Genomic DNA, 27,395 nt, shown 5'->3' on the forward strand with positions numbered 1-27,395 from the left:
ACATTCTTGCTACATGTGGAAAGGACCATCAGCTTAACAAACGTTGTGTGAGGAAAAACATTTTTTGAGAGAAGATTGGCTAAAATCATACAGCAGTAAAGGATTGTTTCAGTCAAGTCACATTTCCATTTGCTTAGTTTATTTATTTATTTTGAAAGACAAAGAGCAATGCTGCCATTCCGCCGAGCCCTTCTCCTCACTCCAACCCAATGGAGAGAAACATTGGATGCCACATCCACCTCTGCCCTGCACATGCTTGTTAGCTCAGTTACAGTGCAGCCAAGTATGGTGAGAGTTACTGTGGTGAACTAGCGGTGGGTGTGGCTGCACATGTGCTATGTAGTAATTGCTGAAGTTGATGTCACGTACGTAGGGTGCGGGCTGGTAGAAGCAGGTGACATTGGTCACCGTGGGGATGGCGTTCTGCTCAGCCAGCACCTGCAGCGCCAACATAGAGATGAGGCTGAGCGTCTGGCGCCGCTCATGGCCCATCAGACACACAGTGCTTTCATTCACCACCTGGTGCAGAGTCATCAGGCACTCGTAGCGCTTATGCTCCATGCCGGCAAAGTGGTTCTGCAGGTAGGCCTCCAGCTTACGCTGCTGCTCGCAGATGTCAGAGAAGTCGATGAAGAAGCGCGAGCACATGTAGCGCTGCAAAGCCTTCATCTCTGTTTCGCAGATGGGCCTGAACCCCTGCGCCAGCAAGTGGCAGTACTTAAGTAGCCCCCCGCCTCGGATCTCCTCGGGGCTGCGCGTGGCAATGATCCGCTGACACAGATGGCCCATGGCCCCCTCAAAGTCCCCATACACACTCTCCCCAATCACGGTGGGGTGGAAGCTCTCGGACATGGCCGTCTCTGAGCAGTGGTCAAACAGCAGAAGCGAGTCCAAGCCAATCTGGAAGGAGTCCACGCTGAATTCAAACTGCCGCCTGAGAGAGTCCACGAACTTGAGCTCCACATTCTTGCCCGTGTTGTTGGACAGTGAGATAAGGCTCCAGCGGTCTGTGTCGTTGCATACTTTCACCAGTTTCTGCACGTAGGCCTCTTTGAGGGTTAGCGGCGAGATGCGCTCCTTACTGACCCCCGCTGGTAGGAAGTCCAATAGGCAGTCCATTACCACGTCCTTGACCAGCCGGAAAGCCTGGTCGTCCTTCAGAGACACACCGAAGATCAGGTCCAGGTCCTTGTAGCCCATGCCAGTGTCCTGGTAGAGCACGTGGCTGGCTGCAGAGCCGTTCAGCCGCACGTCTCGTACTGACACGCCCCTCTCCTCCAGCCGCGCCCGCACCACCTGGGTAAAGAAGAGAGACAGAGTATGTATTAGACATACGCTCAAACGCTTTTCATTTTTATGTTTAATTAAGAAAAATACATTTCTGAAGTAATATAAATGTAATTGGTTATGTCCAAAGGCACTCCTTGCCCATACAGGACAGACATGCCTTTCCCTTGTGGAACATGTGCTGACTTTGGTGCCAGACCACCTGCCTCCTCCTTGCCAACATTATTCAACCAAAGAACACACACACACACACACACACACACACACACACACACACACACACACACACACACACACACACACACACACACACACGAACCTGCAAAGACTCAAGTAAACATCTTGAGACATTTATCAATAAGTTCCAACATGGACCTCTGGAAAAGTCAATAGGCTGTGTAAGCACTAGGCAGAAATCAATACACTGCTCACGAAAGTACATTTCATCATCACCGCCATCAGTTTGAATGGAACCTAACAGGCCCAGAAGGATAGCAGAAGAGTTAGGACTACTCACTGAGGATCTGACTCACTGGCTGGGTCATGCCTGTTTCACCAGGGCCATGTTCAGTAGGCACAAAATTAAATAAGAAAAATGTATTTTCGTTTTTTACTGCAAAACTTTTTTAAACGCTTTCTGTTGCATGCTTTAATGAACACAACCCAGGCGGCAGCAGTTAGTGCTATAGGATTTATACCCCTGCACTGCGATTCACACCGGTAGTAAGTGCTTGCCTTAGCATAGGCCCTAGTGGAGCAGACAATGAGAAAATCTTGCTCCACTCCCCACAACCGTTGGGTCAAAGGTTTCACTTTCAGAGGCCCGGTGATCTGCAGGACCAGTTCAGCAAAGAGGCCGCCACAATCATCTGGGAAGAGAATGTCCCAAGTCTGACATCACTGGGTCTGTGCTCCATAGTTAGGTAGTGCTAGGAATGGCACGCTAAACAGACACTGGCAGTCACACTGAGAAAGTGTGTCTAGAAGCCCTCAGGAAAGACAGAGATGGGGCACTAACAGCACACTAAAGCCGAGGGGTTAGTAGTAAAGTTGTTCAAACTCAATCCACTTGGTAGGTTGGCACCATTAAAATGCACAGTTCGTGCATGTAAAGGAAACATGTAATTTACTCTTAAAATCCAAAGAGCTCTTTCGGTTAAGAATCGGTTTAACTTGCATTTGACAGTGATCACAGCTTTCAGTCAGAATCCACAACACACTCAATAAGGCTTTAGCACAGCTTTAGTGCAGGCAGATATGTAAGCTAGATGCTAGGAAATGTGTAGTCTACATTCTACCATCAATTTTTTTTACATTATTTTGCATGTAACAATATGCAGTAAAATGCAATGAAATGCAGAGACACTTTTAATTTAAGAATTATCATCATCTGCACTTTTAATTTAACTTTTAATTTAAGAAACATCATCATCTGCACATCTATCACTCCAGTGTTAATTTGCTCAATTGTAATTACTTCGCTACTGTGGCCTATTTATTGCCTTACCTCCTCACGCCATTTGCACACACTGTATATAGACTTTTTTTCTATTGTGTTTTTGACTGTATGTTTGTTTATTCCATGTGTAACTCTGTGTTGTTGTTTGTGTCGCACTGCTTTGCTTTATCTTGGCCAGGTCGCAGTTGTAAATGAGAACTTGTTCTCAACTGGCCTACCTGGTTCAAAAATTGTTTATTTAAAATATCAAAGAGCAAACAATCTTAAATACAACTGGAAACTGGGCTAACCTATTGTACAGATCCTACACATATTACAACTCAAGTACTTGCATCACACTTTAGCAAAACACCTCTCCAGCTCTTACCTCCCTACCTCCTTCCATTGCAGACTTCAAATCTCCCAGTCCTGACAGATTAGTGTCAGTCTGACAGTAATTAACACTCTCATCATGTCCATCAGATCATAAGCTGCCTCTATTTATACATAATGGGTCAGGCTGCAGACAGACAAAGGCCTGCAGTTTCTTTCAACAGTGCACCTCTAAGCGCATAGACATACATCATGGGCTCTACAGCAAAGACAGACACGGGCTCCATGATTGGTATGTATATCATTAAAGCTAATTGAATGGTGTGGGTCGCCTTGATGCCAAATGATACTAAATTCTTAGTAACTTTTTGATCACTAGCCTTATATTGCTTTCTGTGCTAATTCTGCAACAAAGTAGCAGTGTGTCCAGTCAGATTACAGTTATCAATTGGACAGGGACTACAGATGCTGTGAAACTAGACTAAGCTAGACTCAACACTTAATAGTGCCTTCAGAAAGTTTTGATACCCCTTGACTTCATACCCCTAGATTTTGTCGGGTTACAGCTTGAATTCAAACGGATTAATATAATATTTTTCCTCACCCATTTATTGAAAATGTAATACAGAAAGCAAATGTACATACAGTACCAGTCAAAAGTTTGGACACCTACTCATTCCAGGGTTTTTCTTTATTTTTTAACTATTTTCTACACTGTAGAATAATAGTGAAGTCATCAAATCTATGAAATAACACATGGAATCATGTAATAACCAAAAATTGTAGTAACCAAAAATGGTTGGCATTTACGTACAACATTTTTGGTCAGAGTGTGTGTGTGTTTAAACTATTTAAGTGTACTAGAATGCTTAAAAGGCCGCTAAAATAAGAAAAATATCGGTATCGGGTTTTTTGGCAAGGAGAATATCGGTATCAGACAAAAATGTCATATCACATCCCTAGTCACAAACTTGAAACATGACATTTGAATACATTCAATAAGATTTGCAGAATTATTACAAGTCCATTTACGACTATTAATATTCTGCTGTGAATCAAAAACACACTTGCAGATTTATCTGCACACACTTGTCACGTTACCAAGAGATTCATAAGCGTATAGAAAGTGTTGTACGTTTGTATACAACATTTTTTTTTTTGCAGTATTGCTGCAACCATTGGCTGGATTGTTCCATCAATCAAATCTAAGGAGGTAGCTTGAAGAGAAGTCATGTCTACAAAGTAAAGGTAATTTGTTTAACAATGGTACATTTCAGACGAAATTGACAGCAGCTAATTTTTATAGATTTTTTTCATTTATTTCACCTTTATTACATCTTAGAGATAGGAGTTCTGTCAACGGTACAAATGTAAATCATGTAGCGCCATGTGTCATGATAGTGTCTTATATCGGCTGAAAGCTTAAATTCTTGTTAATATAACTGCACTTTCCAATTTACAGTAGCTATTACTGCGAAAAAAATGATGTGCTATTGTTTGAGGAGAGCTCCTAACAACAAAACACTTTTTTCACAGCGACAGGTTTGATAAATTCACCTCTGAAGGTGAAACGTGTACTTACATTCTAAAATATTGATCTGATTTATCACCCCAAAGGTCCCAGAGATAACATGAAGTGTCGTTTTGTTAGATAAAATCCTTTTTCATATCCATAAAAGATCCATATAGCATGCACGATCGATTTTGTATTTCCACAAATTGCAAAGAAAGGAATCTGAAAATCTAACCCTAAACGTTGTTTCAACCAGTCAAATGAGATCCTAGAACGTAACCAGACTTCACTATATCATTGGGAGTGTAGTATATCCTATAGGAAACCAAATTTGGTCAGAGAGCGACGCCATATGGCGCACCGATGACACAGGCGGTCTTCACTTGATTGACTAACTTTGTCAAATAAGCACCAATAGGGGTCAAACAAAGCTAGCTGGATAGCCAATGAGCTGGGCTTTGCTGTAGTATGCGGAAACCCCATATTTGTCACAAAATTTTGCTGCTGATCTTGGCGACAGCAAGCCTTTTCCTTTTAGAGAAAAATTGCAAGAATATTCAGAGTTATGAAGTTTTGAAAACTGGGTGTTTTGCTAATGTTGAACTTACAATATGGCTACTAATACTGGAAAAGCTAAATCAAAGTCCAAGTATACAGATTTGACGATATTCTTGCAGAAAAATGTAATGTAAATGTAAATGTGTCCTTCACGATTAGCCCAAATGTACCTGGGTGACTTCACTCTAAATGTCAAGTAGCTTGCTCATACTTCAAGTTATCAGTCTGAAACTTTGCACATACACTGCTGCCCTCCTGTGGACACCATCGGAATTACAATCAGAGTGATGGCTAGATTTGGGACCTTTCTGTTGCGTTTCAAAGATGGTGGTAGAATTTTTTTTGTTTTTTTTCCTTTGTATATTCTTATACCAGATCTATTGTGTTATATTCTCCTACATTCAATTCACATTTCCACAAACTTCAGTGTTTCCTTTAAATGGTACCAAGAATATGCATATCCTTGCTTCAGGGCCTGAGCTACAGGCAGTTAGATTTGGTATGTCATTTTAGGCAAAAATTGAAAAAAAGGGGGCTATCCTGATTAACCAGGTAGGCCAGTTGAGAACAAGTTCTCATTTACAACTGCGACCTGGCCAAGATAAAGCAAAGCAGTGCGACAAAAACAACAGAGCTATACATGGGATAAACTAACGTACAGTCAAGAACACAACAGAAAAATCTGTATACAGTGTGTGCAATTGAAGTAAGGAGGTAAGGCAATAAATAGGCCATAGTGGCGAAGTAATTACAATTTAGCAATTAACACTGAAGTGATAGATGTGCAGATGAGGATGTGCAAGTAGAAATACTGGTGTGCAAAAGAGCAGAAAAGAAAAACAAATATGGGGAAGAGGTAGGTAGTTGGTTGGATGGGCTATTTACAGATGGGCTGTGTACAGCTGCAGCGATCGGTAAGCTGCTCTGACAGCTGATGCTTAAAGTTAGTGAAGGAGATATAACATTTTGTAAATAACATCGCCGAAGTCAAGGATCAGTAGGATAGTCAGTTTTACGAGGGTATGTTTGGCAGCATGAGTGAAGGAGGTTTTGTTGCGAAATAGGAAGCCAATTCCAGATTTAATTTTGGATTGGAGATGCTGAATGTGAGTCTGGACGGAGAGTTTACAGTCTAGCCAGACACCTACAGTTAGTCGGAAGTTTACATACACTTAGGTTGGAGTCATTAAAAATTGTTTTTCAACCACCACAAATTTCTTGTTACCTTTTCTGCGCTACAGATACCGCATATGGGTTTAAATTCGACAACATACGGTGATCGCCACAAATATTGACCCAAAGAAACCGATTGGAAGACAACAAGTAACGACCTCATTGTGCGCCAATTATATGACCGCTGTTTCGTTGATTGACTATTTTAACCCAATGACCACTGATCGTCTTCAAATCTAGCTGGGTAGATAGCCAATGAGCAGAGGTAAACGGCAATATGTAACGTTTGTGTTTTGGAAGACCAACCCATGTAGTAAACTCCGGCGTAAAGATCGTCATTCGCCATTGAAGTTTCATACTGGAAGGAGCCAAACTCATTACGCACAGCACTGTTTCGGTAACAAGGATCTTCAGATGTTTATAAATCGAACATCATGGCGAATAAGTCAGGGAAAGCTAAATCTAAGACTAGATATACGAATGTAGACAAAATTATAGAGGAAATTGTTCGTGAAAGTGAAACATATGTTTTTGGAAGACGACTCAGTTAGCGACCATGACTCAAATGGAAGCATATTTTTTGAACGGAGAGGACATTGTTTTGGACTGGTAAGTTCTTCTCATGCTAATGCCGTTGTTTGAAATTAATAATATAAAATATTATTTGTGATTGTTTTTACATTTTATTTGCAATATATAAAAATGTAATGAAATGTGTAAAGTACACATTGGCTATACTTCCTCCAGCGGCATGCTTCCTCAACTCAGTCTACATATTATGGATTAGAGGGAGCATGGTCGAGATGCGTGTGTCTGCAGCCAACGTGTCCATCCCCCTCTGAAGCTGGTTCATCTAGCTGGACCCCTGCTGTCTCTGGCACCACACCTCCCGGGCCATCTAGAGGTAAACTGTTCATATTTACTCTTGAGGGCTATATAAATTGATTTGATTTATAGAGGACTGAGGGTCTTCCAAATATTGAAAGTGTGTAAATAGTTACCCATGCTATTTTGTAAAATGTATATGTTTTTTTTCTTCATATTTTATCCCATTTTTTTCCCCCATTTTTTTTCTCCATATCTTGGGGGGGTGTGTTAGAATACCATTTTGGTATTTTGTATATAGTTATTTGTTTAAAAATGTATACCTTCACCAATTTGGCCACTTGGGTACATTTGGGCTACTTGTGTGGGACACCTGGGTGACTTCATGATAAATGTCATGTAGCACACTCATTTTGGAAGTTATCATTCTGAAACTTTGAACAAGTACTGTTGCCCTCTCATGTTTTTCACTGGAATTGTCCCCATATTCGTATCTGAATATTTGTTTTATCTTGTTCATTTTAAAGATGATGATACAACAATTAAAAAGAAAAAAACGTATGGTTTTTTCATTGTATTATCTAAACCAGATCTATTGTGTTATATTCTCCTACATTCAATTCACATTTACACAAACTTCAGAGTGTTTTCTTTCAAATGGTACCAAGAATATGCATATCCTTGCTCCTGGGCCTGAGCTAGAGGCAGTTAGATTTGGGTATGTCTTCAGGCGGAAATTGAAAGAAGGGGGGTGGTAGCTGTTAACAAACTATAGTTTTGTTAAGTCGGTTAGGACATCTACTTTGTGCATGACACAAGTCATTTATCCAACAATTGTTTACAGGCAGATTATTTCATTTATAATTCACTGTATCACAATTCCAGTGGGTCAGAAGTTTACATACACTAAGTTGACTGTGCCTTTAAACAGCTTGGAAAGTTCCAGAAATTATGTCATTGCTTTAGAAGGTTCTGATAGGCTAATTGACATTGTTTGAGACAATTGGAGGTGTACCTGTGGAAGCATTTCAAGGCCTACCTTCAAACTCAGTGCCTCTGTTTCACATCATGGGAAAATCTAAAGAAATCAGCCAAAACCTCAGAAAATAAATTGTAGACCTCCTCAAGTCTGGTTCATCATTGAGAGCAGTTTTCAAACGCCTGAAGGTACCACATTCATCTGTACAAACAATAGTACGCAAGTATAAACACCATGGGACCACACAGCCGTCATATCGCTCAGGAAGAAGACACGTTCTGTCTCTTAGAGATGAACGTACTTTGGTGCGAAAAGTGCCAATCAATCCCAGAACAACAGCAAAGGACCATGTGAAGATGCTGGAGGAAACAGGTACAAAAGTATCTATATCCACATCAAAACTAGTCCTATATCGACATAACCTGAAAGGCCGCTCAGCAAGGAAGAAGCGAGTGCTCCAAAACAGCCATAAAAAACAGACTACAGTTTGCAACTGCACATGGGGACAAAGATTGTACTTTTTGGAGAAATGTCCTCTGGTCTGATGTAACAAAAATAGAACTGTTTGGCCATAATGACCATCGTTATGTTTGGAGGAAAAAGGGGGAGGCTTGCAAGCCGAAGAACACCATCCCAACCATGAAGCACGGGGGTGGCTGCATCATGTTGTGGGGGTGATTTGCTGCAGGAGGGACTGGTGCACTTCACAAAATAGATGACATCATGAGGGGGGACAAGAAGCAACATCTCAAGACATCAGTCAGGAAGTTAAAGCTTGGTCGCAAATGGGTCTTGCAAATGGACAATGGCCGCAAGCATACTTCCAAAGTTGTGGCAAAATGGCTTAAGGACAACAAAGTGGCCATCAAAAAGCGTGTGGCACTCAAGGAGGTCTACAAACCTGACTCAGTTACACCAGCTCTGTCAGGAGGAATGGGCCAAAATTCACCCAACTTATTGTGGGAAGTTTGTGGAAGGCTACCCGAAACGTTTGACCCAAGTTAAACAATTTAAAGGCAATGCTACCAAATACTAATTGAGTGCATGTAAACCTGTGACCCACTGGGAATGTGATGAAATAAATAAAAGCTGAAATAAATAATTCTCTCTACTATTATTCTGACATTTCACATTCTTAAAATATGTGGTGATCCTAACTGACCTAAGATAGGGAATTTTTACTAGGATTCAACGTCAGGAATTGTGAAAAACTGAGTTTAAATGTATTTGGCTAAGGTGTATGTAAACTTCCGACTTCAACTGTAGGTATTTATAGTTGTCCACATATTCTAAGTCAGAACCGTCCAGCGTAGTGATGCTAGTCGGGCGGGAGGGTATGGGCAGCGATCGGTTGAAGAGCATGTATTTTGTTTTACTAGCATTTGGAGGCCACGGAAAGAGTGTTGTATGGCATTGAAGCTCGTTTGGAGGTTTGTTAACACAGTGTCCAAAGAAGTGAAATTACATTCATCCTAGCATTACTATCAACTGGCTAGCTTAAAAATCAGGCAGCTTTAAATGAGAGGAGAAAACAAATATAATATTTGCTAGTTAACCATCTTAACCATCATTTTCCTTATCGTCATTTCCGCTCACAACTTGTAGACTTGTTTACGTGCTGCTGTGGGATTTGTTGCTAACGTTTCTTTGCTACCTGCCAACTTTACGTTTTTAACTATTACCGTTTAATATTTTTTATTTTTCCCCCCTCGCTCAACTTTTTTCACTCAACTTTTTCACCCCGGACACTTTATCTGGACATGGTTCTACACGACCTCCACCAGCCGAAGCTAAGTAGTAACATTAACATTATGCCTTCTAATTGCAGTCGCTGTACTCATAATATACAGGAATAATCATCCAGCGATCATACACTGTTTACCAGGGGGCAGGGCTATCGACGTTAAGGCTAATCTGAAGATGGTGCTGGCTAAGGCTAAAACTGCTAAAACTGGTGTAGAGAGTATAGGGATATTGTTATCCACGTCGGCACCAACGACGTTAGGATGAAACAGTCAGAGGTCACCAAGCGCAACATAGCTTCAGCGTGTAAATCAGATAGAAAGATCAGCATCGAGTAATTGTCTCTGACCCCCTCCCAGTTAGGGGGAGTGATGAGCTCTACAGTAGAGTCTCACAACTCAATCGCTGGTTGAAAACTGTTTTCTGCCCCTCCCACAAGATAGAATTTGTAGATTATTGGCACTCTTTCTGGGACTCACCCACAAACAGGACCAAGCCTGGCTTGATGAGGAGTGACAGACTCCATCCTAGCTGGAGGGGTGCTCTCATCTTATCTATGAACGTAGAGCCCTGTCTAACTCATCTAGCTCCACAATAAGATAGGGTACAGGCCAGGGTACAGGCCAGGCAGCAGGCTGTTAGCCACCCTGCCATCTTAGTGGAGTCTGCCACTAGCATAGTCAGTGTAGTCAGCTCAGCTATCCCCATTGAGACTGTGTCTGTGCCTCGATCTAGGATGGGCAAAACTAAACATGGCAGTGTTCGCTTTAGCAATCTCACTGGAATAAAGACCTCCTCCATTTCTATCATTATTGAAAGAGATTGTGAAATCTTATAGTTATAGTCAATTAACTAATCACTGATCATAATCTTGATGTGATTGGCCTGACTAAAACATGGCTTAAGCCTGATGAATTTACAGTGTTAAATGAGGCCTCTCCTCCTGGTTACACTAGTGACCATATCCCCCGCGCATCTCGCAAAGGCGGAGGTGTTGCTAACATTTACGATAGCAAATTTCATTTAACAAAGAACAAAAATGACTGCGTTTTCGTCTTTTGAGCTTCTAGTCATGAAATCTCTGCAGCCTACTCAATCACTTTTTATAGCTACTGTTTACAGGCCTACTGGGCCGTATACAGCATTCCTCACTGAGTTCCCTAAATTCCTATCGGACCTTGTAGTCATGGCATATTCAAATATAAAAATATATATATATTTTGGTGACTTTAATATTCACATGGAAAAGTCCACAGACCCACTCCAAAAGGCTTCCGGAGCCATCATCGACTCAGTGGGCTTTGTCCAACATGTCTCCCGACCTACTCACTGCCACAGTCATACTCTGGACCTAGTTTTGTCCCGTGGAATAAATATTTTGGATCTTAATGTTTTTCCTCATAATCCTGGACTATTGGACCACCATTTTATTACGTTTGCAATCGCAACAAATAATCTGCTCAGACCCCAACCAAGGAACATCAAAAGCTGTGCTATAAATTCTCAGACAACCCAAAGATTCTTAGATGCCCTTCCATACTCCCTCCACCTACCCAATAACATCGGAGTACAACAATCTGTTAACCACCTAACTGAGGAACTAAATTTCATAATACCCTAGATGCAGTCGCACCCCTGAAAGCAAAAAACATTTGTCATAAGTAACTAGCTCCCTGGTATACAGAGAATACCCAAGCCCTGAAGCAAGCTTCCAGAAAAATGGAATGGAAATGGCGCTACACCAAAATGGAAGTCTTCCGACTAGCTTGGAAAGACCGATACTGCACGGTACTAAGAGCCCTAACCCTAACCCTTAATTGAGGAGAATAAGAACAATCCAAAATGTATTTTTGATACTATCGCAAAGCTAACTAAAAAGCAGCATTCCCCAAGCTTTCACTTCAACAGTGATAAATTCATGAAATTCTTTGACGAAAAGATCATGATCATTAGAAAGCAAATTACGGACTCCTCTTTAAATCTGCGTATTTCTCCAAAGCTCAGTTGTCCTGAGTCTGTACAACACTGCCAGGACCTAGGATCAAGGGAGACACTCAAGTTTTTTAATACTATATCTCGACACATTCATGAAAATAGTCTTGGCCTCTACACCTTCAAGCTGCATACTGGACCCTATTCCAACTAATCTACTGAAAGAGCTGCTTCCTGTGCCCTCCTATGTTGAATATAATAAATGGCTCCCTATCCACCGGATATGTACCAAACTCACTTAAAGTGGCAGTAATAAAGCCTATTGAAAAAGCCAAACCTTGACCCAGAAAAAAATAAAATAAATCTGCCTGTATCGAATCTCTCATTCCGCTCCCAAAAAATTGAAAAGCTGTTGCGCAGCAACTCACTGCCTTCCTGAAGACAAACAATGTATACGAAATGCTTCAGTCTGGTTTTAGACCCCATCATAGCACTAAGACTGCACTCGTGAAGGTGGTAAATTACCTTTTAATGGCATCAGACCAAGGCTCTGCAACTGTTCTCGTGCTCCTAGACCGTAGTGCTGCTTTTGATACCATCATTCAACACATTCTTTTGGAGAGATTGTAAACCCAAATTGGTCTACACGGACACGTTCTGGCCTGGTTTAGATCTTATCTGTCGGAAAGATATCAGTTCGTCTCTGTGGATGGTTTGTCTTCTGACAATCAACTGTACATTTCGGTGTTCCTCAAGGTTCTATTTTAGGACCACTATTGGTTTTCACTATTAAAAAAAATATATATATACATATATATTATATATATATATTTTACCTCTTGGTGATGTCAATCGGAAACATAATGTTAACTTTCACTGCTATGCGGACGATACACAGCTGTACATTTTGATGAAACATGGTGAAGCCCCAAAATGTCCCTCTCTGGAAGCCTGTGTTTCAGACATAAGGAAGTGGATGGCGGCAAATGTTTTACTTTTAAACTCAGACAAAACAGAGATGCTTGTTCTAGGTCTCAAGAAACAAAGATCTTCTGTTGAATCTGACAATTAATCTTGATGGTTGTACAGTCAACTCAAATAAAACTGGGAAGGACCTCGGCATTACTCTGTACCCAGATCTCTCTTTTGACGAACATATCAAGAATATTTCAAAGACAGCTTTTTTCCATCTTCGTAACATTGCAAAAATCAGAAACTTTGTCCAAAAATGATGCAGAAAAAATAATCCATTATTTTGTCACTTCTAGATTAGACTACTGCAATGCTCTACTTTCCGGCTACCCGTCACCCGGATGATGCACTAAATAAACTTCAGTTAGTGCTAAAAACGGCTGCTAGAATCTTGACTAGACATAAAATTTACTCCAGTGCTAGCCTCTCTACTCTGGCTTCCTGTTAAGGCTAGGGCAAATTTCAAGGTTTTATTGCTAACCTACAAAGCATTACATGGGCTTGCTCCTACCCATCTTTCCAATTTGGTCCTGCCGTACATACCTACCAGTACGCTACGGTCACAAGACGCAGGCCTCCTTACTGTCCCTAGAATTTCTAAGCAAACAGCTGGAGGCAGGGCTTTCTCCTATAGAGATAAATCTTTATGGAACGGTCTGCCTATCCATGTGAGACGCAGACTCAGTCTCGGCCTTTAAGTCTTTATTGATGATTGAGTGTATTCTGGCCCAGGGGTTGAAGGTGAACGGAAACGCACTGGAGCGACGAAACGCCCTTACTGTCTCTGCCTGGCCGGTTCTCATCTCCCCACTGGGATTCTCTGCCTCTATATTACAGGGACTGAGTCACAGGCTTACTGGTGCTCTTGTATGCCGTCCCTAGGAGTGGTGCGTCACTTGAGTGGGTTGAGTCACTATCGTGATTTTCCTGTCCGGGTTGGCGCCCCCTTTGGGTTCGTGCCGTGGGGGAGATCTTCGTGGGCAATACTCGGCCTTGTCTCAGGGTAGTAGGTTGGTGGTTGAAGATATCCCTATAGTGGTGTGGGGGCTGTGCTTTGGCAAAGTAGGTGGGGTTATATCTAGTCTGTTTGGCCCTGTCCAGGGATATCGTCGGACAGGGCCACAGTGTCTCTCACCCCTCCTGTCTCAGCCTCCAGTATTTATGCAGCAAAAGTTTATGTGTCGGGGGTCTGTTATATCTGGAGTATTTTTCCGGTCCTATCCGGTGTCCTTTGTGAATTTAAGTATGCTCCCTCTAATTCTCTCCAAGGACCCGAGCCCTAGGACCATGCCTCAGGACTACCTGGCCTGATGACTCCTTGCTGTCCCCAGTCCACCTGGTCATGCTGCTGCTCCAGTTTCAAGTGTTCTGCCTGCGGCTATGGAACCCTGACCTGATCACTGGACGTGCTACCTTGTCCCGGACCTGCTGTTTTGGACTCTCTACCGCACCTGCTATCTCTAACTCTGAATGATCGGCTATGAAAAGCCAACTGACATTTACTCTTGAAGTGCTGACCCATTGCACCCTCTACAACTGCTGTGATTTATTATTATCATCATCATCATCTGACCCTTTGGTAATCTATGAACGTTTGAACATCTTGGCCATGTCCAACACCCGGCACAGCCAGAAGAGGACTGGCCACCCCTCAGAGCCTGGTTCCTCTCTAGGTTTCTTCCTAGGTTCTGGCCTTTCTAGGGAGTTTTCCTAGCCACCGTGCTTCTACATCTGCATTGCTTGCTGTTTGGGGTTTTAGGCTGGGTTTCTGTAGAGCACTTTGTGACATCGGCTGATGTGAAAAGGGCTTTATAAATAAATGTGATTGATTAAGTTGATAAATGCCATTAGCAAGCTAGCTAAATTGAAATATGTTATTGGAGTTTATTCACAAAGTTAGATAGAAATATATCCACACGTTATTCTCCATCATGCAATTGTATGCTTGTAACTTGGGAAGCTCATTCAATAATACAGACGTAGGTGATTTTTGCACCCGGGGAACTGAACTGTGTGCAAGTTCTTGTTCAATTTAGACCACAGTTAGTTGAATGAGGTGTAAGTGAAGTGCTGGAACAAAAAACCTGTACATTCCTGTGTAAAAAAACAAAAATAAACAGTGGCTGTCATGACTTAAATTGAGTAAATACAGGTACCATTTTATTCTGTTAATCTATGCAGGTTTGTCATCTGATTACAGGAGCCTGGTGGAGATACTGTAGATACAACCATTTGCCAATGCAGGATTCCTACAGGACATTTCCCTTAATCCAGATTGAAGATTGCTACCAGTACTCCATGTCAGTAAGTCTCACACACACACAAAATATAAAGTGTTGGTCCCATGTTTCATGAGCTGAAATAAAATATCCCAGACATTTTCCATAAACGTATCTCTACCAAATTTGGTGCACAAATTTGTTAACATCCCTGTTAGTGAGCATTTTTCCTTTGCCAAGACAATCCATCCACCTGACAGGTGTGGCATAGCAAGAAGCTGATTAAACAGCATGATCATTACACAGCTGCACCTTGTGCTGGGGACAATAAAAGGCCACTAAAATGTGCAGTTTTGTCACACAACACAAATGCCACAGATATCTCAAGTTGAGGGAGTGTGCAATTGGCATGCTGACTGCAGGAATGTCCACCAGAGCTGTTGCCAGATAATTGAATGTTAATTTCTCTAACATAATCCGCCTCCAACGTCCTTTAGAGAATTTAGCATTATATGCAACCGGCCTCACAACCGCAGACCACTTGTAACAACGCCAGCCCAGGATCTCCACATCCGGCTTCTTCATCTGCGGAATCATCTGAGACCAGCCACCCTCGGACAGCTGTTGAAACTGTGGGTTTGCACTACCAAAAAATTTCGGCACAAACCGCCAGAAACCGTCCCAGGGAAGCTCATCTGCGTGCTCGTTGTCCTCACCAGGGTCATGACCTGACTGGAGTTCGGCGTCGTAACTGTCTTCAGTAGGAAAATGTTAACCTTCGAACGCCATTGTGTGATTGCCATTGTTAAATGTGCTCTTCGTGGATGAATCCCGGTTTCAACTGTAAGATGGCAGACCGCGTGTATGGCATTGTGTGGGCGAGCGGTTTGCTGATGTCAATGTTGTGAACAGAGTGCCCCATGGTGGTGGTGGGGTTATGGTATGGGGAGGCACAAGCTACGGACAACAAACAATTGCAATTTATCGATGGCAATTTTAATGCACAGAGATACCGTGACGAGATCCTGAGGCCCAATGTCGTGCCATTCACCTGCCGCAAACACCTAATGTTTCAGCATGATAATGCACAGCCCCATTGTTGCAAGGATCTGTGCACAATTCCTGGAAGCAGAACATGTCCCAGTTCTTCCAGGAGATGTATCACGCTGCATGAGGCAAATGGGGGTCATACTGACTGGTTTTCTGATCGACGCCCCTAGCTTTTTTAAAAGGTATTCTATGTGACCAAAAGATGCATAGCTGTATTCCCAGTCATGTGAAATCCATAGATTAGGGCCTAATGAATCCATTTAAATTGACTGATTTCCTTATATGAACTGTAACTCAGTAAAATCTTAGAAATTGTTGCATTTACATTTTCCTTCAGTATACAAAATATGCCACTAATATGAGGAGTGGAGAAGCCCTATGCACCCTAAACATGTCTACTCATGGAGGAACTCCCTGTCAAAGAGACTCAGAGGGTTTGGCAGGAGGCCCTGGGTCAATGGGAGGTCAAGGGTGAGGGGCTGAGGACTTAGGGGGAAATGAGATACAACTTGAACCAGAGTAAGGCTGCCTTCAAACCAAAATGCATGAAACGCATGTCCAATGCAGATGTTTGGTCGGGAAAAACGCTGTTCTACGTTTTTAATTGGCTGAACGAGAGTCTTTCCAACTTTTCTGACGGACAGCACAAGCCTCTCCCCAACTGACTCCTCCCTTTGAACGCCATTGGGATGCTGTGTCTTTTATGCATCCATGTGTCTGATTGGAAGGCACCCTTATAGTCCTCAATAATCAACAATGTAAATGTTAACTCTCTTTCAATTGCATTCAGTACCTCTATCCATCTCTCTGTATTCCTACGACCTCCAGAACCTTCTGACCAACTACCTGCGATCTCTCCAGATCAGAGAAGTATGCACTATGTAAACTATGTAAACCTCCTTCGCTATGGCCGTCTGTGTGATGATATATAGATTATTATCCTAGGTGTGACTGGTTGGATTGGATTGACTGTACTCACTCCAAAACTCATGCTAACGTGTGTCCATCCCCTTATACCCAGGTGAGTCTGCTGGGCCATGGAACTCCAGAGCAGCACATCAAAAAGACCTGCCATCCTGTTGTCAGCAGACAGTTCCCGGAGGAAGGATGCAACTATTAAAGCTTTTTAACGGCCAAATTTGGGGCATGATCACCAAACAAAATTTTGCACACACTACTCATGTTCATTTTCAAGTTGATACAAAACAATACATTTTTCATAGCCGGTTCTAATATAAGTTCTTCACATTCTTAATAATTACTATGGTAACTTAAACATCAAACAACATGCATACTTTCTCCATCAAGACTTGGTGCTTAGGACTCTAAAAGGTCTAAAATCAATGCACGGGTGAATACATTTTTAGTCATGTATTTAAGACACAGGCGGATCAACTAAAATGCATATATCCCAGACAAGCCGGGGGGGGGGGGAGCCATACAAGCTAGAACCGCCACTGATCACAAGAGAACGCTCCTGACATTAGGATGCTACAGCGACTGGCAAGTGACAACAGCAGATGGCAATATGGTGTAAACACTATTGTCAACACATTATTTGAATAATATGTTGACACTCACAGCAGAAATGTTGTCAAACATATGTTCCCAAAACACTGTTGGGTAACAATTATTCTATTCCTATGAGTGGTGCCATAATAAAGTCCCAAAAATCCTACCACTAAAACTATTTAAAAAACATAAAATCAAGCTGATCTTCAGAGCCTCATTCATGTTTCTCATTACACTTACTTTTCTTCAGAAGAGGCTTATAGAGTAAAATGTGAAGTTTTTGTTTGAACAGAACTGAAGTGTGTCCAGTTTATTGGTAACTATTTCCGCAAGCAAATGGGGTTGTTATGAAAGTCAGGCTGGGAAGATGACATATGGTTTCCACTAATCCAGGGGAACACGCTGTTCCAAAATATGGAACAGCACCTGCATAGTCAATCAAGCATTTATCATAAAGGTTGGACATATCCACTACCACATCCAGAAATCCTGATTTAATTAATCATGACTAACTACATAATTGTCAGTCAAATCAATATGTTAATTGTTAAACCAGCTGGCATGATCTTTCAATTACATAACCACCATCCATCCCATGCATAAGAACATGTCTGATGTAGAGGGGGACATTAATGAAAACTAGCAGACGGGGGCTGGAGATAGAGTTACAGCAGGGAGATACTGGTACTGGCCAGTCCAGATTATTTAACATGGTTAGTCTCATTGAAATAAAATCTATTTTTCAAGAGAGACCTGGACAGATAGCAGCACCACCTTGGTAGACACAGCACAAGGCACTGTCTGGTCCCCCCAGATATCAGGGAGCATCAACTGTCTGTAGTTGCTTGGAATCTGGATGGTATACCCATAGAAATAGAATCTCATTATAGTTCTGTGGGTATACCATTAATTTAAGTAAATGTGTTTAACATTTTGTGGTATAAGCTAGGTGTAGGACCTAGGGGATATTTCAGGGACTCTGGCCAATAAGGGAACCTTTGAAATCAGAGGTCCAACTACCACTCAGGGGTCCTAAAACTATCAAGAGCACAAGATCTCTAACATTGGAAGCTCCTCAGAGGAGGAAGGGGAGGACCATCCTCCTCAGTCAATTTCATAAAAATGTAAATGGTAAAACAGTTAAAAAGTGATCCTTTTTAGATAAAATTATACTAAATATAATCACGTCACCAAATAATTAAAACACACTATTTTGCAAAGAAGGGCTACAGTAGCCTCAACAGCACTCTGTAGTGTAGCACCATGATATACCCGGAGTACAGCCATCTTCTGTCCTCCTCTGGGTACATTGACTTCAATACTAAACCTAGGATGCTCATGGTTCTCAACCCCTTCCATAGACTTACACAGTAATTATGACAACTTCCGGATGACGTCCTCCAGCATGAACGGACATGTTGTCCACCCAGTCAAGTATCAAAGAATGAATCTAGTACTGAAAGCATAAACTACAGCTAGCTAGCACTGTAGTGTATGGAATGTGGTGAGTAGTTGACTCAAAGAGAGAGAAAGAAAATAGTTGAACAAATTAATTTCTTCCAAAATGAAGGAGAAGCGAAAGAGAAATAGGGAAAGATTCTTTTTTTCCACTTTCAGTTTCACTTACTTAGCAAATGCAGCTAGCTAGTTAACTTCACTAGGGTAGGGGGCAGCATTCGGAATTTTGGATGAAAAGCGTGCCCAAATTAAACTGCCTGCTACTCAGGCCCAGAAGCTAGGATATGCATATAATTAGTAGATTTGGATAGAAAACACTCTAAAGTTTCCAAAACTGTTAAAATAATGTCTGAGTATAACAGAACTGATATGGCAGGTGAAAACCCGAGGAAAATCCAACCAGGAAGTACTATTATTTTGAAAGGCTGTTTTTCCATTGAAAGCCTATCCACCATACAAAGACTTAGGACCCAGTTCACGAGCTCTGTGGCTTCCTCTATATGTGGCCAGTCTTTAGGAATTGTTTCAGGCTTTTACTCTGAAAAATGAGGGCGATACAGCACTTTCAATCAGTGGCCAGTGGAAATTTCCAGCCATGAGTCCTGCGCCGGATCGGGAACACGCCTTTCTTGTTTCTCTTTTTCTATTGACGAAGCTTTTGTCCGGTTGAAATATTATTGATTATTTATGACAAAAACAACCGGAGGATTGATTTTAAACATCGTTTGGCATGTTTCTACTAACTTTTATTGTACTTTTAAAAAACTTTTCGTCTGGACTTGAGCATTCGGATTACTGGACAAAACACGCAAACAAAAAGGAGGCTTTTGGTCATAAAGAGGGACATTATCGAACAAAACTAACATTTATTGTCTAACATGGAGACCTGGGAGTGCCACCAGATGAAGATCATCAAAGGTAAGTGATTCATTTTAATGCTATTTCTTACTTTTGTGACATCTCTCCTTGGTAGGAAAATGGCTGTATGTTTTTCTGTGGCTAGGCGCAGACCTAACATAATCGCAAAGTGTGCTTTCGCCGTAAAGTCTTTTTGAAATCTGACACAGCGGTTGTATTAAGAATAAGTTTATCTGTATTCGTATGTTTAACACTTGTATCGTTTATCAATGTTTATGATGAGTATTTCTGTAATTTGATGTGGCTCTCTGCACTTTCACCGGATGTTTGTTTGAGATAATGCATTTCTGAACATAACATGCTAATGTAAACTGAGATAAATGGATATAAATATGAACTTTATCGAAAAAAACATACATGTATTGTGTAACATGAAATCCTATGAGTGCCATCTGATGAAGATCATCAAAGCTTAGTGATTAATTTTATCTCTATTTCTGCTTTTTGTGACTCCTCTCTTTGGCTGGAAAATTGACTGTATGGTTTTCTGTGACTAGCTGCTGACCTAACATAATCGCATGGTGTGCTTTACTGCGATAAAGCCTTTTTGAAATCGGACAACGTGGTTGGATTTACAATAAGTTTTTCTTTAAAATGGTGTATAATACTTGTATGTTTGAGGAATTTTAATTATGGGATTTATGTCGTTTTGAATTTGGCGCCCTGCAATTTCACTGGCTGTTGTCGAGGTGGGACGCTCGAGGTGGGACACTATGATATGCTGACTATGACGTCTCTTTAGCTAATATGGTGACAACGATGTAGGCTGTGTGTAGCAGTTTGGCTTGGAAAAGTTTTCACCTGATCCGTTGTGCATTGAAGTCCACAAGCGAAGGGAAGAGGTGAGAGGAGTAGAGCGCATAGATGCAACAAGGAAGACAAAGTGGCTGCTATGAAAGTGAACTGTGTTTCAGGGGTGTATTCATTCCGCTGATTCTGTTGAAAAAGTTTCTTAAACGGAACAAAACGGGGATAAACATACCTGAATTTGTCCAATAGAAACTCTCGTTTGCAACTGTTGGATTAATGATTACACACTATATAAGATAGATGCAGGAAAGAGTGTGCACAACGGTATTTCATTTCATTGTCTGTCCATGTGTCACTGTCTGTGACTCAAATTTGTCTCTCGACCTGTGTGCACCTACGTTGTAAACTTTCCTTTATAGGCTAGGTTGTAGCAACCTCATGATGGGTATAGAGAAAATTTGAGTATCAAATAGTAGCCTAAACGTATCGCTGTTACATTGAACTGGGTGAATGGAATATGAATGGAATATGAATGAGTCATCCAATATGCTGAAATATGCTCATGAAAACAAAAATCGTCCTCCCTTATCTTAATTGGCACTGATCTCCACTGTTCTCTAATGATACAAAATTACGGAGCCTTCTGCCACCGTCAATTGGAAAGGTATTTTCAATATGCATATCAGAAAAGTGGAGTATATCAAAACTCTCATCTGGACGGATATTAGAAACAGACCCATTATGATGCAAAACACTTCCAGTCAAAATGTGACTTATCAGTGGTAATTAATATATGGTGACTGATGACCGGTCCTGTGTGGCTCAGTTGGTAGAGCATGGCGCTTGCAACGCCAGGGTTGTGGGTTCATTCCCCACGGGGGGACCAGGATGAATATGTATGAACTTTCCAATTTGTAAGTCGCTCTGGATAAGAGCGTCTGCTAAATGACGTAAATGTAAATGATGACAAAGGGATTTGATGACAGAGATTTGAGATTTGATGGCACAACATAAGCTGTAGCAGCAAGGTAAATCAAGCGACCTGTTTTGTTAACTAACTGTATGAATCAGCACATTGCTGTAGGCTACTTTTCTCTAAATACAGTTACAGTAATCAAAATTGTTGCAAAGAGTTAACGCAATGGCTATTGTTAAGTACTGGGTTAACACCTACTGAACAGAGTGGACGTCAACAGTAAAGGTCCTATATGGGGCAGGGTTGGAGCTCACACTTTGACCTGAACTAGAGAATGACAGTGAAGAGATATGTATGATAGGCATTAGTTTGGTCTCAGACTAGACGTAATATAGTACATTTAAATCCGAGGTACTCAACTTGGTATGATAAGTAGCCAAACGTAACATATGGCAAAAACTAATGTTGGGTGGTTGGTCGGGGTGGATAGTGGGCATATAAACGCAAACGTCGAGCAACCCAAAGGTTGAGAGTGCAAATCTTATCACGGACAACTTCAGCATTTTAGCAACTTTAGCTACTTACTACTTTTTAGCTACTTCGCATGTTAGCTAACCCTTCCACTTACCATTTTTGCTAACCCTAACCCTTTAACCTAAACGTAACCCTAACCCAGACATGGGCAAACTACGGCCCGCGGGCCACATACGGCCCGTTAGGCTTTTTAATCCGGCCCGCCGAACTTGTCCAAATTATAGTAAAAACCTCCTTTTTTTCCCCTTTCCCTGCAATGCCCACGTTTCCCCAATAGATGGCGCACTCAAAACACATTGACCGTTGTTGGAGTGGCGCGTATTTCTCTTTATTTCACTTTAATTTTCACTTCGTTTCACGTCACCATTAAGCGAGAATTGCCACAACAAAACTAACTCCAGACTTTGATGCACTAGCAAAAAAGGGAGACCAACAACACTGTTCCCACTGAAATGGTGAGTTTTTCTGCTGTGTTATGAAAAAATGCATATGGAAAGTTTGGAAGTGCGTCTTTTAATTAAGAGCAATGCGCATTTACGCACAGCAGCGGTACAGTAGCTTTATTAACACGCCGCACATCGCTCTTAATTTAAATTTAAATTTTCAGCTGCAGGTAGGATATTTAATACAGCCTATGTCTGTGTGCTTGGCAACGATACACGTGTACTGTTTGCGCGTGAAGGCGAGGGCGTCCGTGGCGAGTTTGTAGAGCGCGCGGTCAGGACAATCCATCCATGATTTTGCGGAGTTTAACACAAGTAGATATTATTGAGCTTGAGTATTTCGTTGTGTAATAATATGTTTTGAATGTTGAAAGTGATTCCATTTTTCAATAAATGTTGATTTCTTTAACTTTGCACCTTCGATTGAAACTTATTAAAAACAGACGCAATCTTGATAAATCACAGTGCGTATGTTATTTTAATCTATTTACATTTCCTCATCCCGGTATCTGCGAAATAGTATGTAAATGCCATATCTTGCATATTCCTTGAGACAAATTTATTAACTGATAAGGGCTATTTTTCACATTTGAAAGACAGTTAATAAATTGGGTTGTAGTGTTCTTACTGTGCTATGAAGTTTGCACACACTACATTTAATGCTTTAGTATATCCGGCCCAAACACTCCCTCCAAATGCTCCTGGCCCGGCCCCTCTGTCAAATTTTAGAACCCATTGTGGCCCGCGAGTCAAAAAGTTTGCCCACCCCTGCCCTAACCCCTAGCCTAATTGATGTTAGCTTCTAGCTAGAATTCGTAATCTCATAAACTTCGCAAATTCGTAACATATTGTACTTTTTGCAAATTCGTATCATACAAAATGAGTGATGGACATCCACAAATTAATACATACCATACGAAAGGTAACACATCCTACTAAATGAGTATCTCGGATTGACATACAGAATAATACAACATCCTCTGAGACCAGGTCGGTCAGAGACATGGCTCCATCACTCAATAGAATATAGGCGAATAGACTACTTTAATATGCCATAGGGACATTTTATTTGCAACAAAGCACATGCATACTAACATCACAAAACATGAAGCGATTCAGAGTAGACAGCATATACTCAGTATGGAAGTTGTGGCGCACGCGCTTTACCTGAACGATCTGCCGGGGTTGTACAGAGAGTGTAGGGAAATTTCCGCGGCCGTGAATCGGGATTGCTTCTCTGAGGATTGAGTTCAAACGATGCACTTGATCCCAAGACAGCACACAGAACCGCCTACTCTGATCCGACGTATCGCTTGACATGGCGATGTGGCACTGAACAGAGTGTAAAAATATATTGGAATGAATGCGGTAGTCTAATCTTGCTGTATCACTCCCGGATCAATCGGTTGAGGTGTGCGTCTTAAAAATGCAGGGGGGAATAATGAATGGATGAGTTTGGTCAATCGTGGTAAATTCCAATAGCCTACAAATGTTCAGTATCCGTTTCCTCATTCAGCAAGGTAATGAAGATGTGATTGCTGTCAGATACTTGAAGTTTGAAATGCAAGACACGCTTAACTCTTTATCCACAGATGTTAAGCTGATCGGTCACAAGTTTGCAGCGAATCGTTATCCCAAAAGCTCATCCAAGGTCTATAAAGGCTCCTCATTTGCATAGAGGCTCAGATTTTATTTTTTTCACTCATTAATTATCAAGACCTTGCCTTGTTGCGAGTGCCACCAGTCAGTGCAGAGAAAATAGTTTGGCACAACCTGTGTAATAGTGACGCATTTCCAGAGCCTCCACCCCTTTCCATACTCACTGATATCCTCCAAGACATTGGGCGCGTTCGACATTGAGAGCAATAGAGTATTTGTGAAAGCACCCACTCTGCCATGGTTCGTAAGACAAATGCATTTTTGTAGGGTTGTTGGATAAACGCAGAACATAAGGTATGTTGTAAACACAGGCTGAGGAGATCATGTACATTGAGTCCTATGAGATAATCTTCATCAGCTAATGTCACTGTTTCTGAATTTTTAAGTATTCATGTAATAAAAAAAGCACATAAAGCACATAAAAGGCTTCATAATTCATAAAGGTCATGTTAACGGACTGATATTATCTCATAGAACAAAACATATAAGATCTGCTAAGCCTGTGTTAACCTCAGACTGTATGTTTGGCATTTAACACAAAACCCTATTCTTTCCCCATTCATTTCCACCATATGAATCGCTGAACAAACCAGAGGTAACTCATTTCCGTTTTTTAGGACTAAAAGCTGGCAAGCTCTATTGCAGCTGACATTAAACTCGAGTCGAGACCAACTAATCTGCAAATCAACTTGCATCATAAATAACTAGTCAGTAGATCAGTTACAATTTACAATAAAATAAGTTGTTGTTCACTTACCATCCTTCTAAACATATGTCAAATTGTTTAGTTGCCAATGCCTCAGAGTTCTACATATATTATGGTCATCATACAGTGCATTTGGAAAGTATTGAGACCCCTTGACTTTTTCCACATTTTATTACAGCCTTATTCTAAAATCGATGAAAATTATTATTATTATTTCTTTTTTCAATCTACACACAATATCCCATAATGACAAAGCAAAAACAGGTTTTTAGATTTTTTTCAAATATCACATTTCAAATATTTTTGAAATATCACATTTACATAAGTATTCACACTTTATTACTCAGTACTTTGTTTAAGCACCTTTGGCAGTGATTACAGCCTCGAGTCTTCTAAAAGGCATCATGCTACAAGCTTGGTGTAACAGTTTAACTTTAGTCCGTCCCCTCGCCCCGACCCGGGCGTGAACCAGGGACCCTCTGCACACATCAACAACAGTCACACACGAAGCATCGTTACCCATCGCTCCACAAAAGCCACGGCCCTTGCAGAGCAAGGGGAACCACTACTTCAAGGTCTCAGAGCAAGTGACGTAACCGATTGAAAGGCTATTAGCGCGCACCACCGCTAACTAGCTAGCCATTTCACATCCGTTACACTCACCCCCCTTCAACCTCCTCCTTTTCCGCAGCAACCAGTGATCCGGGTCAACAGCATCAATGTAACAGTTTAACTTTACGTCCGTCCCCTCGCCCATACCCGGGCTCAAAACCAGCCATTTCACATCCGTTACACTGGCACACCTGTATTTGGGAGTTTCTCCCATTATTCTCTGCAGATCCTCTTAAGCTCTGTCAGGTTGGATGGGGAGCGTCGCTGCACCCCTATTTTCAGGTCTCTCCAGAGATGTTCGATCGGGTTCAAGTCCAGGCTCTGGCTGGGCCACTGGCTGTGTTGTCTTGGCTGTGTGCTTAAGGTTGTTGTCCTGTTGGAAGGTGATCCTTCACCCCAGTCTGAGGTCCTGCGCGCTCTGGAGCAGGTTTTTCTCTGTAATTTGCTCCGGTGGTTTCTAAACTTCTTCCATTTAAGAATAATGAAGGTCGCCAAGAACTGTGTTCTTGGGGACCTTCAATGATTCAGAAATGTTTTGGTACTCTGCACAACATATGTGGGAAGACTGTTGGAAAAGCATTCTAGGTGAAGCTGGTTGAGAGAATGCCAAGAAGGTGAAAAGCTGTCATCAAGGCAAAGGGTGGCTACTTAAACAAATCAACATATATTTTAGATTTTTCTAACACTTTTTTGGTTACTACATGATTCCATATGTGTTTTTTCATAGTTGTGATGTCTTCACTATTATTCTACAATTTAGAAAATAGTACAAACAAAGAAATACCCTATAATGAGTAGGTGTGTCCAAACTGTTGTACTGTATATCTTTTTTTATTTGATATAATAAATTATTAGGTATTGTGAGGAAAAACATGTATTTAATCAATTTGAGAATAAGGCAGTAATGTAACAAAATGTGGAAAAAGACAAGGGGTTTGAATACTTTCCGAATGCACTGTAGGCCTACTCACAATATTTGTCATCCTCGTTTTCGTTCACATAATCTCTAAACTAGCCGAATGTTGACTATTTGTCAAAGCATACCATAACAATAATATCACAAGCATATAGTTACTGTGCAACATTTTATGAGAATGTATTGCCTTTTGATTATGTTGTTTACCTTGAGGTGCAAAAGCTAAGACTTGCAAAGCAAAAAGCATGGGCTAAGCCTACTGATGCTTAAACTACATAAACAATACATAATAGGAAACTGTTGAATATGAAACAAATGTTCTGTTTTCCAAGCGCACACAGCTTTCAAGTTTCCATTATCAATAATGAGTGACATTATGTGATATGGGGAGAAATGTAATCATTTTGCTGTTGTCTGAGTCAACTAATGGAAAATATCCACAAGCGTATCAGAAGAAGTCTATTTGCTGTACGTGGCACTTGTGAGTGTGTTTTGTTTTGATTTCATTAATGTTGGAAGTCAAAGATAACCGTTATGTGGAAAGCTATCATTCACATACAGCTTTCTGCTGCACTTTTCTATATACTTTCTGATACAGTATCACCACCTGTTTCCACTCCCCTTCTTCATCTAAAGAACATGTTGTTCCCTTAATTCGTAAAATAACATAGAATACAAAGTATACTTTTATTCTTTGGAATGTCACTAATCCTCTAAAAGTCAAAGCCAGGGGACGGGGGGACCCCTTTAGGTATAACAAAAACGAATATTAAAAGATTATTTCATAAAATATTGAATTTGGCCTTTACTGCTATAGCCCATAGAAATGCATTCAATAACACATTCATGAATGGCAAAAAAAAGACTGCATAAAAAATCATAAGGAATAAGGTTTTGAAATGTTTTTTTATTTGTTTTTACACATATCTAACCCCTTATTTTTGTTGGC

The 27,395-nt window shown here is 41.1% G+C and overlaps 1 protein-coding gene across 1 annotated transcript; it reads right to left on the minus strand.

Moving 5' to 3' along the window:
• Positions 1-122: 122 nt before the first annotated feature.
• Positions 123-24,181, minus strand: LOC139564376 (terminal nucleotidyltransferase 5A-like). Its single transcript, XM_071383856.1, has 2 exons — positions 23,721-24,181; positions 123-1,296 (listed from the first exon to the last, which is right to left on the minus strand). The coding sequence occupies exons 1-2, from the start codon at positions 23,871-23,873 to the stop codon at positions 265-267; spliced, it is 1,185 nt and encodes a 394-aa protein (XP_071239957.1). The 5' UTR covers positions 23,874-24,181; the 3' UTR covers positions 123-264.
• Between the last annotated feature and the right edge of the window lie 3,214 nt (positions 24,182-27,395).

This window comes from Salvelinus alpinus, chromosome 35 (assembly GCF_045679555.1).
Source record: "Salvelinus alpinus chromosome 35, SLU_Salpinus.1, whole genome shotgun sequence".
Classification (NCBI taxonomy): Eukaryota; Metazoa; Chordata; class Actinopteri; order Salmoniformes; family Salmonidae; genus Salvelinus; species Salvelinus alpinus.